Below are 15,970 nucleotides of genomic sequence, written 5' to 3'. Positions count from 1 at the left end.
GAATATCATACAAAATTATTGCCTGATGATCTTCTGAACTTCCCAATACCTTTCTGATGCATTACAGTCACTTCAAACCATACTTCCTTCAGATTTAAATACTAACAAAAGTACTGTCAGACTGATTTGTAACAGACTGTCATAGTACCAATTTAATTATTCTTTTTTACATGGTGGAATGCAATTGTTTTTTGGGGATCAAAATTAAGTTGCAGGCCCAAAAACGTTTGGGAACCCCTGGTGTACGACATAGGCTGTGGGGTAAATGTTATAATTAATGACTGCTGTTCCCTTAGCTGCTGGCAGCGCAGGTGTAACTACCAGGGTAGGACTTCTTGAGGAAGCTGTGAACCCAGAGGAACAGGATTCACTCTGAAGACTCAGATCCCATTGACAGGACCCACTGACAAGACCCACTGGCGCCGGGAATCCACTGACACCAGGAGCCACTGACACCAGATCCCACTGATCGTACCCATGGCCATGTACCAGCAGGCAGCTGTCTCCAAGCAGCAGGACAACACCTTCTCCAGTGGGGTAGGCAGACACACACAATACACTATGGATATGGTCATACATTTATCAATCTATTTTTCAATTACCAGTTTTAGCTCATAGACTTACTGACAAACATTCTAAACTTAGAAGCTTCTAACAATGTAGGTGATAAGATAAAAAAAAGTATCATTTATTTTCGATGATTGTCCAAGTGTTTGAAATCTTTGTGTCCATTCTAATGAGCTAAATGCATATTTTTTTTAATTAATTTTGTGTGTGTGTGTTTCATCATGCCTGTTAACCATGCCATGTCATGTGTGACTGTACGACCATTCCATTTTTAATGAGGTTGCATAATACGGGATATTTACAGTAGATAATTATGACCATGTTTTACAGTAGTCGCTGTCATGCAAAGAGTCAGAGTGGCCTGATTGTTGTGATAGCCACTGATGGCTTTGTGGTGCCATATTAGTGGAAAGTGATGACAGCTGACTAGTAGGAGAGTTCAGTGGCCCTGCAGGCCCAGGGAAGCACGACTCCTCTCATGGGGCTCAGAGTGGAAATGGGAGCAGACAGGCAACACAATGGGGTATCTGTGCCGCCTGCAGGATCCCATTAGTCATATTCTAGACCTCAAAGCTGTCAACTGGACTCTGCAGGGTGGGCAAAACAACTATCTGCCTGGACAACATGCTGTGTTGCACCACCCAAAAAGCAACCAACTAGAGAGATTGCTCTGCCATTGTGTAAACAAAATGCCACATGCTGTCAGGAGGCCTACATTGAAATGTGTGTGTGTGTGTGTGTGTGTGTGTGTGTGTGTGTGTGTGTGTGTGTGTGTGTGTGTGTGTGTGTGTGTGTGTGTGTGTGTGTAAACACACTGCAATCTAAGTAATGGCTGCTCCAGTATTTTCTATTAACTTGCAGAAGTCTGTAATGAAACCCAAGCTCAATAGCCTATTAGGCATCTGTCTGATCCCAGGCCATGTAGGAGTGCAGGCAGCTAATGATGTTCCACTGCTTCATTAGGTCATGGAGGAGTCTGAGGTCTGCTCTGTGCCTGGGGGGCTCGCCAGCGTCAGGGCACAATTCGAGAACCAGGAAACTGCACCATCGCACAATGTCTCCCAGTTCCACTTCCACCGCAGAGCTGTGCAGGTACTGTAATTAATGCAGGCAGGCTAATGTCAGACATGCGATGCATGGGGTAACGTGCAGATTTAGTATGACCTACGCTGGTGTAATTCCAGCCTACCATTCAGCTTTCCATCCATCCATCCACACCACTGTGTTCCTGCCCTCGTAACTTCCCCTGCTGAGTGGAAGTCACTCAGTGAGCAAGCACAAATCTTGGTGAATATTGAATGATTGAAGAGGCTGGGAAGATGCCCTCTACTATATTATCTTTCGCCTAGTCGTGCTCCAAAGGCTCAAGTTACAGATGTTAGATTTCATACAGATCCCTGTAGACTGTCTGTCAAAACCCTTGGATTTCCCACTCTAATTGCCGCTGCTTTGAATGGGACTGTTTCTATAGCTGGGAATCCTAAGCTGAAGTGGCACAAAGGGGCATAAAACAAATGAAGTATTTTTTTGTCCCTTTATGCATGGTGACAGCTGCTGTGTGTGATTTAAGGTGAAACATCCATGGAATCGTCCTCCTCGCCTGTCATCCTCCCTTTGTCTGTGATTAGTATAATTTGACTGCAGTAGGCCATCTAATTATCAGCTTCTATCCCATATTGTTTTCAGTGATGCACAGTCTATCTGCTGCTGTTTGAGCATTCATTAAACTCAGCCCCTTTTAGTGCTGGGCTGTCAAAAAGTGGGAGCCATTCCCTGCTGTGCGTCTGTCTGGTCTGTCTGTGTTTTTGCGTGCGTGCGTGCGTGTGTGTGTGTGTGTGCGTGTGTGTGTGTGTGTTGTGTGTGTGTGTGTGAGAGAGAGTGTACCTGTATGTGACACTCAATGTCTTCCATCTCACAGGAAGTGCAATTGAACTCTGAGGTGACAATGAGGAGCAGTTCCAGAGAAGTCATCCCAGCCTCTCAGCAGGCTATTTTCCACCAGGATGAACAGGTACATTTTGACCTTCTGGATTTCTCTGTTTCATCACATGACAGTGAAGCTGTGCTGACTACCCAGATACGTTTGTCTTAGCTATATGTGTTAACAATTGTAAATCAGTGTTTTAAATCAGTTGTTCAGTAGACAAAAACTCTACAGACCACAGTCAGTACACTGAAAGACCTAGTAGAGAGTGGATTAACTCTAAACAGCTTGATTCGTTCTTCAGTTAATTGCCGTTACATAACACAGATTCACTTTACATGTCCGCATACGTTTCAGAATAGGTGAGTTTTTTTCTAATAGACGTGCCTTTCTGATTCAGGTCACACATGAAGAAAACAACTTTACCTCCGTTTATGACAACAAGCATAATAATGAAAGAGGTAGGATGTTACTTCACTATATGCTCATTATATTTGACACTATACACCATCATTATGATCAATAGCACTGTTCAAATGATTCTAAATTCAATCATGTGAAGTAGATGGACGAATCTTTAAGATGATGTTGTTCTGACGTTTTGAATCTTTAGAGGAGGAAGGTCCTAGATTTACAACCAAGGAATTAAGAGATCACTTTGAGAGAACCATTGAAGAAGCTGCCCCAAGCAAGCCAATGAAGGTAATTGGACAAGGTTAATTAACATGCTTGGTCTTAAACACATTTTATTTCAACGGACAAAAACGGTATAATTTTGAGTTAGGTTACTGTACACAAACCCTGCTGCTTTGTAATCCCCATTGCTGAAAAAGTTATTAACTTTATTTGAATGGTAATTAGTAGCAGTGTAGCTAATGTGTAATTACAGCTTGTTAATTAAATAACACAGAAGTTTTTCCCTTGTTTTCAAAATTATAAAAATGATTTTATCAAACCATGTTCGGGCACCAATCCCTCAGTTAATAACGATGAGATTGAATATTGACAATTCGTGATAAACAAAGAGTCGGCATGCTTAAACAAGCTATACATGTCATGTTTGCATTTAAAGGTTGTTTCTTAAAACATGTCGGGGACCTCTAATGACCCCAATAATTATTTTCTTCCCAAAAAGATTGGCCGAGCTGACATCAATAGGTCTCATTGGGCTTCAAATATACCCGAAAAACAAGTCTCAACAAGTGAGATACAAAATGTATCATGTGCGATACAGAATTTCTCATCAAGTGAGATACATAATGTCTCATCAAGTGATATATGGAAAAATGCTGCTACTGAAGTGATAGAGGACACATCTGCTATTGCAGTTGACTATGAGGACACCGAATATTTCCCTCCACCACCTCCAGAAGATTTAGAGTACTTCCCACCTCCACCCCCAGACTTACTGCAGGTCCCATCAGAAAGTCCAGATATGCCAGTAGAGTGCTACTTATCACCTGAGCCCCCGGAATCAGCTTACCCTTCTAAACGTCCACTCAGTAGACAAGAATACTTCAGGCAGAGAAACCAGTATGAGTTAAAGCGCCTTTACAAGCATATCCATCCTGAGGTGCGTAAAAACCTAGAGATGTATAGTGATGTGGCTGAGTATGAAAACACCCAACAAGAGAGTCAGGAGGAGTTCACAGGGGAGACCAGGTATATATACGAGGATAATGGTAGCAGCCCCAACGACTGTATTAGCCCAGAAGAAGAATACCTGGAATGGGATGAGATCCTCAGAGGGGAGGTCCAATCAATGCGCTGGATGTTTGAGAACAAACCTCTGGATGCCATCAAAGACGACGCCTCAAATGAGGATGACGCCCAAAACATGGAACAGGAGATGATTGTTGGGAGTGATGTAAGAAGCAAAGCATGGATGTTTGAGACCAAGCCCATGGATGCATTGGGATCAGACAACATAGCTTCAACTAAATATAGACACAAGTTCAATACGTTGGACAAAGGAGATGTCCGTGCTGCAGCCTGGTTGTTTGAAAACCAACCCATGGAGACCCTGAACAAACTGCATGGCGATGAAGAGCTAACCAAAGAGATAGTGTTTACCCAGGAAGATGGCAGCTCTACCATACACATGCTTGAATCTCAGTACATGGAAACTTTAGGCCATACTGAGACCATTGATGACAGTCACCTCCTGAGTCTGAGATCAGTGCTTGAGGAAATAAAGGGAGAAGTGAAGACAATCACAAGCACATTTGAGACTCGGTTTATGTGCGTCCTCATGGGACAGTCAGGCCAGATGTTGGAGATAACATCTATACGCAAAGTGGAGACTGAGAAGGTGGACACTAAAACATCGACCTGGCTTTTTGATACCCAAGCCCTGGACATGACTAATAAACCCGCTGCCCCAGTGAAACTTGTGTGTAGCCTGTCCATGGAAGACAACTATAAAGGAGATGTTCACCGGAGTAGATGGTTGTTTGAGACAAAGACCTTAGACTCCGTTAATGAAGATGAATGGGAGAGCTCAACCCTGCAAAAGGAAGAGATAATTGGAGCCGATGTTCGAAAGCATTGCTTAGCGTTTGAAACTCAGCCAATGAATTCTCTGAAAGATGATGCAAATGCTAGACCCCCGACTATCGGTGGTAATGTTAGATCTGCAAGACACTTCTTTGAAACTAGTCCAGAGGCAGCTTTGAAGGACCTCAATGAGGTAGGGAGCCTCAGAAAGTTAGTGGCAGCTGAAGAACAGAAGGGTGATATAAGACACCAAAAATGGATGTTTGAGAATGAACGACTAGAGAACATAAGAGACGAGAAGAAGGAGATTATTCGTACTGTGAACTTCGACAATCTCACTGAAGATCAAGGTACAAGCTACAACGCAGATGTCCGTAAGAATTGCATGGTATTTGAGACTCAGGCAATGGATACTTTGAAAGATGATTCAAATGCTAGAGCCTTGTCCAAGGCGGAAATTGTCAGAGGTAATGTCAGATCAGCAAGACATTACTTTGAAACCACTCCAGCTGACAATGTAAAAGACCTTGCTGAGGTTGGGAAACTACAAAAAATGGTGAGACTTGATGAAGAGAAGGGGGATGTGAGGCACCAGAAATGGGTTTTCGAAAGTCAACCCCTGGAGCACATTCAAGAGGAAAAGAAGGAAGTCATTCGAACCATTAACCTGGACGAAATCGATAAAGTGGATGTCTCAAACTACAAGCAAATATTTGAAACCACAGACTTAACCAGATGGGATGAATCTCAAAAGATACTCGTGGAGGGTGTAACATGTGGCTCTGTGAAATCTAACAAACATCTGTTTGAGTCTACACCAATGTACGCCATGCAAGACAGCTCTGGCCATTACCATGAGGTGAAAACAGTGCATCGGGAAGAGGTTGTCAAGGGAGACGTAACAAGCTGCAAATGGATGTTTGAAACATGCCCCATTGACCAGTTTGATGAAAGTATCACTAATTATGAAGTTATTAAGGGAATATCCAAAGAAGAAGTTGAGTCTGGTGACGTTAAAACTGCCAAGTGGCTGTTTGAAACACAGCCTCTTGATGCAATTAAATACTTCAGCAATATTGAAGATGAGGAAAGTACAACTAAGGAAAGTGTTGAGATAGTAAAAGGTGATGTTAAAACCGGTAAGTGGTTATTCGAGACTAAACTAATGAATGTCCCATATGAGAAGGAGGAGTTGAAGAGTGAAAATGAGAGTGAGGAGATACGCAAAGGAGATGTAAAAATATGCACATGGTTGTTTGAGACACAGGCACTTGACACTATCCGAGATGAAACAGAAACTGTTCTACAAACATGCACTGTGAATCAAGAAGATGTCCAGGGCAAAGATGTACGAATGGCTCGTTTTTTATTTGAGACGGAGAATCTTGAGAACATCACAGGGGAGGATGAGAGCTTTAAGAGGGTTACAGAGATTGACATTCAGTCAGGAGATGTCAATAGAATGAAGTATATCTTTGAGAATCAGTCCTCTGATATCATGACCTCAACATCTGAGGAGTTCATGCAAAGGCTCAAAACTACACAATCAACTACACAATCAGAGAACATCCAGAAAGGAAATGTGGTGAACTGCAAATGGCTCTTTGAGAACCAGTCCATAGATGCCATACGTGATATCCAAGAAGAGACTCTGGACACCCGCACTGTGACTGATGTACAAGGAGGTAATGTGGACAAAGGTCGTTTTATTTTTGAGAGGTACTCCTTAGACAAAATCCAGGAGGCTTCCTCAGAAATAGATATTACAAAGTTGCAGAAAATAACTTGTGAGGAGGAAGAGAAAGGGGATGTGAGGAACTACACCATGATGTTTGAAACTCAGCCTCTTTATGCCATTCAAGACAAAGAGGGCCATTATCATGAGGTCACCACTGTCACAAGCGAGGAGATATTGAAGGGTGATGTGATCGGGTCCCGGTGGCTGTTTGAAACCAAGCCTCTTGATTCTATCAGGGATACAGATGAGGTCTATATCATCAAATCTGTCACACAGGAGGATGTTCAGAAAGGAGATGTTACTTCAGCCAAGTGGAGATTTGAAACACAGCCACTTGATACGATTACAGAGGATATAAAAATGTCAGTTAAAACTGTTGAAGATATTCAAGGAGGAGATGTTAGAATGAATAAACAGCGTTTTGAATCTGATGAGCTGTCACAGAAGTCTGTGCGAACAGTTAATGTGAGTGAAATCCAGAAAGGTGATGTCAGGACAGCAAAATGGATGTTCGAAACTCAAACAATGGATAAAATACGTAGCCAGAGCGAAGAAAATTTAATAGAAACAGTCATGAAAGAGGAGGTGTTAAGGGGAGATGTTAGACAATCAGTGTGGCTCTTTGAACAGAATCCCCTTGACCATATAAAGGAGATAGATGAGGAAGATACAGTAGTTATTCAAGAGGAAATCCCCAAAGCCGATGTAAAGACAACAACATGGCTGTTTGAAACAACTCCGTTCCATGACTTTAATGAGAACAATGTTGAGAAGTCGGAAATCCTGGGTAAAAGTATCAAAGGAACCCTTGAAGAACTTTATAGCCAGAAAATCGTTAATTCAAAAGGAGTACTCATTGAAGCAGATGAAATTGGGGACGTTAGAATGGCAAAATACCAGCTAATGAATAAGGATTCTCCAGAGATCCAAAGAGAGGAAATCATCAGCGGGGATCTGAGCAACATTATGATGAATCTTTTGAACCGTCGGGAAAGAATTGAGAGGGGGGTAGTGGTAGAGTCAGAGGAGAAGGGTAATATCAGTACAACAGTGCATCAACTGTTCAACCAAGAGAGGGGCATCAGTGTGGAAAAGGAGGAAATATTAAGAGGTGACATCCAGGAAGCTGTAAACAATCTTCTCAAGGAGGGAGGATCTGCTAAACGTGGTATACTCCTTCAAGAGGATGAGAAGGGAGATGTGCGAATGACCATATATTCTCTTCTAAATAAAGAAGAGGACATCAGTGTTGAAAAAGAGGATATAATCAAAGGCAATATAAGACATGCACTCCAAAGACTATCCAACCCAGAAAACCAAGAGCAGATAAGGATAAAGGTGGATGAGAACGAAAAGGGAAACGTGAACTTTTACTCCACATGCATTGAATCTGGGGCGCTTGACTATCTCAAACAACTCCAGGTAGAGCCAGATGAGACTCCACCTGAAAAGGTAGAGAAAGAGGAGATTATTAGAGGAGATATAAAGGGGACAAAACTCATTCTTGACAGTAATCGAGCACAAATTGAACGTACAGTATATGAAGAGGACATAGTGCGCGGAGATGTTCACAACTCAGTCAAGGTTTTCATGACTGAACCCACACTCTCATTGGATGGCCTACAGAAAGAGGAAATTGTGAGGGGCGATTTGAAAGCCGCTATGAACTCGCTGTCTCAGTCTGTAAATCAGACAGTGGTTGTAGAGAAAGAGGAGGTGGTAAGAGGTAACATACACAAAGCCCGAAGGCACCTTGAGTTGGCTCAAAGACGGCCCAAGGAGGTGGAAAAGCCAGAGATTGTCCGCGGCAACATCAAAGGGGCATTGAGGTCCCTAGAGAAATCTGCAACCTCTAAAGTTGAAGTTGTCATCGAAGATTTAGTACCTGGAGACATCAAAGGTACCTTAAAATCCCTGGAGCAGGCAAAGCAAACAGTCAGGGCGATCGAGAAGGAAGAGATTGTAAAGGGTAACATTCATACAGCCAAGCAATGTTTACAAGAGGCTTCTAATGACAGGAGGACATGCCAACAGGAAATGGATGTTCAGGGAAATGTGAGAGACACTATTGAGCTCTTATTGGAACCACCAGCTTCTCCAAGAATGACACGGAGACCCAGCTTCGAGGGTGATGTGAAAATGTCCATTAAGTCACTCTACGAGACACATGAGGTGCAGGAGGCAAGGGAGGAACAAACTCAACCAGAGAAAGAGGAGGTGATAAAGGGTGATGTTAAAGGCACAATCAAATCCTTGCTGGAATCAGCTCAGCGTGCAGCTCCTAAAATCAGAGTGGGAGCTAGAAGGGTCAAAGTTCCTGTGAGCTCTCCATTGCGCTCACAGCAAGGAAGCCCTCTATTACGTTCACAGCAAGGAAGCCCTCTATTACGTGCACAGCAAGGAAGCCCTGAATGTTCTGTTGTAAACAAAACTGAGAGTGAGACACTTAAAAATAGGTCTCAAAGCATTGAAGCACAAAGAAACTTACGAAAGATAAAGACGGCTAATTCAGTCAAAACGGAGAGCTCAACTCCAGAGAATCAATCCCTCTCAACTCAAACCACAATCAATACATCTGAATCGCAGACTACTCAACAATCAACGGAAGTAATACAACACACAACCATCACTCAAAACCATGGTATTAAAACATTGGAGACTAAGTTCTGTAACCTCAATTCAAGTAGAACGGGTTTGATCAGACTAGATAAAACCAAAGTGAAAACAAATGTTCTTACCCCAACACGGACATTGTCTGAGTCTGAACTTTATTTCCCTCCCCCACCTCCATGTGATGATCAATCATCCCTAACCCCAGCCTCCTCTATCAATAGGCTGGATTTGGACCTTCCTCCTCCCCCAACTCCTCCTCCCCCACCACCTGTTGAGACTGATAATTTCCCTCCCCCACCACCACAGGATTTCCTTCCACCCCCACCCTCACAGTATGAGCTGGACTCTATGTCATCCCAGACACCTCATCAATCACTAGCTAAAGCCACAAAAGTTACTGTCAAAAAGGTGAAAGGTCCTGCATTGCACCAAGTGTCAAAACATGAGCCAACCGGTCAGATTCAGAAAATTCAACAGGCAACCTCAGAGAAACATACAACCATAGCCAACAAATCTGTGATGGAAATCAGCAAAACTCAAATTGAATCAACATCATTTTCATCTCAAACAGTTTCGTCTGAAATCCCAAAACCACCAGAATCACCACGACAATTAAAGAAAGTTTATGTTGCCCCTATAAGATTTACACATCCACCCTCTCCCCCTCCCTTCCTGAAATCCACTCAATTCAAAACTCCATTAATAAAGGCAGAGGAAAAGTACAGAAAACAGAAAGAGGATAGTACATCGCCTGCTACACTGAGTCCCATTTTCATGCATGAGCCAGTAACTGCTGCCCTTGAAATGCTCTCCTCTGAGGAGACCAGAATGGAGCAATCAAACAAGAGCATGATGTTTGGTTTCACTCAAGAGAATGCTGAAAAGACTGTGACCAATGTCAAGTCAGACACACTGTCATCTGATTTTTCCAAGCACACCCAAATCTCAGATACTCCTTCAAGCACGAATTTGATCTCTGCTGGGAATGGGCAAAATCTCCCTGAATCTGCTGTTATTTATGCAAATATACATCATATTGTTGCTAATGAAACATCCAAAGTCTCCTCCATTCAGCACCAGACATCTATTTCCTCCACAAAGCAACAGACAGTTACTGCAGCTAAACAACAGGTATCGTCAGCATACACAGAGCAGTCACACTTTGCTGTAAGTAGCTCTCAAGTCCAGATCTCGACCAGTGATGCTAAAAAGGTTGAAAATATGAAAAAAGATGTCAGGAAAGATGTCAAAAACCTCAAAACCAACTCTCAAGTCCAGATCTCGACCAGTGACGATAAAAAGGTTGAAAATGTGAATAAAGATGTCAGGAAAGATGTCAAAAACCTCAAAACCAACTCTCAAGTCCAGATCTCGACCAGTGACGATAAAAAGGTTGAAAATGTGAATAAAGATGTCAGGAAAGATGTCAAAAACCTCAAAACCAACTCTCAAGTCCAGATCTCGACCAGTGACGATAAAAAGGTTGAAAATGTGAATAAAGATGTCAGGAAAGATGTCAAAAACCTCAAAACCAACTCTCAAGTCCAGATCTCGACCAGTGATGATAAAAAGGTTGAAAATGTGAATAAAGATGTCAGGAAAGATGTCAAAAACCTCAAAACCAACTCTCAAGTCCAGATCTCGACCAGTGATGATAAAAAGATTGAAAATGTGAATAAAGATGTCAGGAAAGATGTCAAAAACCTCAAAACCAACTCTCAAGTCCATATCTCGACCAGTGACGATAAAAAGGTTGAAAATGTGAATAAAGATGTCAGGAAAGATGTCAAAAACCTCAAAACCAACTCTCAAGTCCAGATCTCGACAAGTGACGATAAAAAGGTTGAAAATATGAATAAAGATGTCAGGAAAGATGTCAAAAACCTCAAAACCAACTCTCAAGTCCAGATCTCGACAAGTGACGATAAAAAGGTTGAAAATATGAATAAAGATGTCAGGAAAGATGTCAAAAACCTCAAAACCAACTCTCAAGTCCAGATCTCGACAAGTGACGATAAAAAGGTTGAAAATATGAATAAAGATGTCAGGAAAGATGTCAAAAACCTCAAAACCAACTCTCAAGTCCAGATCTCGACCAGTGATGATAAAAAGGTTGAAAATATGAAGAAAGATGTCAGGAAAGATGTCAAAAACCTCAAAACCAACTCTCAAGCCCAGATCTCGACCAGTGACGATAAAAAGGTTGAAAATATGAAGAAAGATCTCAAAAACCTCAAAACCAACTCTCAAGTCCAGATCTCGACCAGTGATACTAAAAAGGTTGAAGATGCAAAAACAGATGCCATGAAAGATGTCAGAAATCTAAAAACTAAAGATTCCCATAAGTCTGAGGACAAGAAGAAGAAGAAGGATAATTCTGCATCCCAAGGACCCGAAAAGGTTTCTGACCAGCCTACCAAAACAGAAAAGGTAACCCAAGAAACAATTGTCAAAGCAGCCAAATCACCCTTGGAAGACAAAAATAAATATGATAACTATGTATCACAAGCACCTGAGAAGGTTCCTAGTCAGTCAATTAAAGTAGAAAAGGTAACCTCAGAAACTAATGTCAAAATAGTCAAAAAGAAGGCCAAAGGGAAAGAAAAGCAAGTAGAAGTAAAAGACATGAAACAGCCAGATGAAACTAAGAAGGAAATAATTTCACAGGTGAAGGATGTAAAGGTGGAAGTGAATGATGTCACTAAGGTAAAGGTTTCTGGTGAGCAAACGCATCATGAGACTGAGGACAAAGTCAAGGTCAAGGAGGACATTCAGAAAGCTCTTGCTGTTAATGACAACCAACCAGCAACTCCAACTCCCGCAAGAAAGAAGAAGAAGAAGAAGAAGAGGTCAAAAGCCAAAGATGTGGCTGCCTCTGCAGAATCAACTAAATCTGTTTCTGAAAGTTCCACTCAAAGTCAGGAGATCACTGTAGTGCAGACGCACAACGCCCATCAAGAGGAGCACATTCAGGTACATAAGGAAGTGATTATCACTGAAAGCAAAGTTGAAAGCAAAGTTCATCAAAGTATCCAGGAACAAGGAACAGTGAAAGTCGAAAAACAAGTCAAGGCATCGCAAAAGAAGAAAGAGGTGACCGCAAACCAGCAGATTCAAGAGAAACCAAAGGAGGAATACAGAAATGTTCCAGTGAAAGTGGAAAGTGGAAAAATGACAAGCCAGTCAGCACAAAAGGAACCTGCGAAGCCCTCAACAGGGAGCACTGAGGATTCTCAAAGACGAGAACATGTCCAGAAGTTAATCTCACATATAACAGAGTTAGAGGGAGCTACAGGACAAATGGATTCTAAATCTGTGAAGACATTGCTCAGTACTATTCCAGAGTGGCTCATTGGTCCTGAGGAAACAATTTATTTGGAGGGAACTGCAGTTGAACATAATATACAAAAGCTTACAGAAATTGTTTCAAATGTGAAAAAACTAGCAAAAGCAAAGCTAATGTGTTTAGAGGGAACCCACACTACTCTGGAGAAGCATAAGAGTAAACCTACTTCTGAAAAGATCATTGTTGGTGGTGCAACTCAAAAAATATGTAAGATAAGTGTTGGCTCTTCGAAAGTTGAAAGTCAAAAGAAAGTTGTGGAAAGTAAAAAGACATCACATGAAAGCAAAAAGCAAGAGTTGAGTGTAAAATATATTGATCGTAGCGCACCCTCACCCTTACTACGGATGCGCTCACCCTCACCCACCTTTATTACCATTGAATCTACCCAGAGAACGTACTCACCTCGGAGAATAACCCCATCACCTATCCCAACGCTCAGACCAGCCACTCCCCCAACGCCTCCCCCTCGCAAATTTGAACCTCCTACATCACACATCAATAGGGCTACACCCTCTCCCACCTTTCCTAGAGCAGAGAACGTGGCGTGGATAAAAGATACTACAGCCCAGCTTTCTTGTGGAGTGATGCCACCTCCAGTTCCTCTTCCTATGCAAGTCACAGAAAATAAATCTGACATTGTGGAATCCCCCGCATCATTCTATCGGCAGATCAAAATTGAGGAACAAACTGAGGAAACTTCTGAAATGTTAGCCAAGACAATTGTCACTGCCAAAAAACACAAAAAAGAATTATATGAAGAGGCTCAAAAGGCTGCTGTGGAGGTCACAGGTGGAAAGTCATTCCCTCAAATGGATAAAGAAGACATGGACGCTTCAGAAATCTCAGACTCATCAATGGTGACTACATCAGTGAGAGACAAGAGGGAGTTTTTTGAAGAAGCACAAAAAGCTGCAGAAAATAAGACTTATGTGCGAAAGGATCCCATTGACATACCCGAGCGCTTGGGCCCGGATATGGAGGAGCCCAAAACAACAAACCAAGACAGTAAGGATGAAACACAAAGCACATCTGAGAAAATCACAGAGAACAGCACTGAAGTAGTGGGATCTACAGAGTCAACCGATAAAGAATTGATGGAAGCTTCAGAAATGTCAGAGTCGTCAATAGTGACTACATCCGTGAGAGACAAGAGAGAGTTTTTTGAAGAGGCACAAAAAGCTGAAACAAATAAGACCTATGTACGAAAAGACCCTATTGATGTCCTAGAGCACTTAGGTCCAACCATTATAGAGCCTGAAACAGAAAACCAAGAGAGGAAGGAAGATGTACAAAACACAACTGAGAAAATCCCAGAGAAAATCTCTGAAGAAGTGGGATTTATGTGGGATGACCAGTGGGAGTCAGCTGCCATAGAGGCTATGGAAACTTCTGAATTGTCAGACTCATCAGCAGTGACATCAGTAAGAGACAAGAGAGAGTTTTTTGAAGAGACTCATAAAGCTAAAGTAAATAAGACTTATGTGCGAAAGGATCCCATTGACATACCAGAGCGCTTGGGCCCAGACATGGAGGAGCCCAAAACAACAAACCAAGACAGTAAGGATGAAACACAAAGCACATCTGAGAAGATCACAGAGAACAGCACTGAAGTAGTGGGATCTACAGAGTCAACCGATAAAGAATTGATGGAAGCTTCAGAGTCATCAATAGCGACTACATCAGTGAGAGACAAGAGAGAGTTTTTTGAAGAGGCACAAAAAGCTGAAATAAGTAAGACCTATGTACGAAAAGACCTTATGGATATCCTAGTGCACTTAGGTCCAGCCATTATGGAGCCTGAAACAGAAAACCAAGAGAGGAAGGAAGACGTACAAAACACAACTGAGCAAATCACAGAGAAAATCTCTGAAGAAGTGGGATTTATGTGGGATGACCGGTGGGAGTCCGTTGCCATAGAGGGTATGGAAACTTCTGAATTATCAGACTCATCAGCAGTGACATCAGTGAGAGACAAGAGAGAGTTTTTTGAAGAGACTCATAAAGCTAAAGTAAATAAGACTTATGTGCGAAAGGATCCCATTGACATCCCCGAGCGCTTGGGCCCAGATATGGAGGAGCTCGAACCGGAAAACCAAGAGAATGAGAAGGAGAACCTTCCAAAGGTGGACTTGTCTGGATTAGTCAACAAATTTGAAACACCAGAAGAGAAAGTTTATGTCAGAAAGCCTATCACAATGAGAGAAAGACGTGGGAGTGAGACGGAATACACAAAGTCTGACATAGAAAATACAAAAACTCAAGAGGAGGAAATGCTTACTTTTGACATCAAGGCTATTAAAAATGTTTTTGAAATGAGTGAGCAAAGTCCATCTTTCAAAGACAAGAAAAATCAACCAGATGAGCTGGAGTCAAACCTGAGTGAAAACACAACAGCCAGTTCAAAGCAGGAGAACACCCAGGAGACACAGAGGGGCTCCGGGCAGATTTCGCCCCTGCCTTCCCAGATAGAAGTGCAACAAATGTCAGCAGACCCAACAGACTCTGAAACCAAGTTAGTCACAGAGCATTTCCTGAACTTAGGTGAATTAGGCAACAAGACTATTGGATCACTGAGCAGCACAACTGTTTCCCAGCACTCAAAGAGCGTAACAACCCACCGTCCTCCCTTCTCATATGCTGACGTGGTAAAAAAAAAAGTTTCTCAGGTGACGCCGTCTGAAACACCTGATGAGGCTTCCACTGAAGAGATGCTGAGGAATTTCCACAAAACATGGACGGAGAGTGAGAGTGTTTTCAAGAGTCTCGGCTACAGTGTCTCGGAGGAGAGAACATCACATGTTGTGTCACATCAAACGAAGACTGTTGTTACTGGTAAAGAGTTGTGCTGCCTGCATGACAGAACTTAAACTAACTGTTAATAATGGCATGTAAAAATGCCCCCTCTGATATTCAATGAGACCTAACATATTTACATGTGCCTGCTTCAACATGGAGAGAGATTATTGCGAATGAAAAAAGAACAAATGCGTCAATGAATAAAACATGGCAAAAGAACAAGACCTAAGCATGTTATGATGACATGCCGGAATAGAATCTCACACATACAATATATTGTAATGATCATATTTAAATACAACCGTTCTCATTGTTGACCTTCAAAACCAACACAAAGTACAAGATTGCATCAATACTGTATATCAGTAAATAATGTTTTTTTGATTGTGCCTATAATGTGATTGTGCCTGTTTGATGATTTACTATACTACGCATGGTCATGTAATTACGCCTTGATAACATTTCTTAATAACTGAGTCATTGTATGTTG

At 42.0% G+C, this 15,970-nt stretch overlaps 1 protein-coding gene across 1 annotated transcript; it reads left to right on the top strand.

Annotated features, from left to right (window-relative positions):
* Nucleotides 1-477: 477 nt before the first annotated feature.
* xirp2b (xin actin binding repeat containing 2b) lies at nt 478-9,676 on the top strand. Its single transcript, XM_039014322.1, has 7 exons — nt 478-537; nt 1,531-1,659; nt 2,486-2,578; nt 2,892-2,952; nt 3,862-5,180; nt 5,523-8,694; nt 9,645-9,676. Exons 1-7 carry the CDS (start codon nt 478-480, stop codon nt 9,674-9,676), a joined length of 4,866 nt encoding a protein of 1,621 aa, XP_038870250.1.
* The last annotated feature ends 6,294 nt before the right edge of the window (nt 9,677-15,970 follow it).

The sequence above is a fragment of the Salvelinus namaycush genome, chromosome 19 (genome assembly GCF_016432855.1).
Source record: "Salvelinus namaycush isolate Seneca chromosome 19, SaNama_1.0, whole genome shotgun sequence".
Taxonomy (NCBI): Eukaryota; Metazoa; Chordata; class Actinopteri; order Salmoniformes; family Salmonidae; genus Salvelinus; species Salvelinus namaycush.
Note: the sequence above shows the minus strand (reverse complement) of the source record. Positions and strands in the feature narration are given on the sequence as shown.

Bases quoted from the DNA above. Each gene is read 5' to 3' on its own strand.
- xirp2b (XM_039014322.1), top strand. From the start codon at position 478: ATGGCCATGTACCAGCAGGCAGCTGTCTCCAAGCAGCAGGACAACACC. The intron at 2,579-2,891 runs GTACATTTTGAC...TTTCTGATTCAG, and splicing joins TTTTCCACCAGGATGAACAG to GTCACACATGAAGAAAACAA. The intron at 2,953-3,861 runs GTAGGATGTTAC...CACCACCTCCAG, and splicing joins CAAGCATAATAATGAAAGAG to AAGATTTAGAGTACTTCCCA.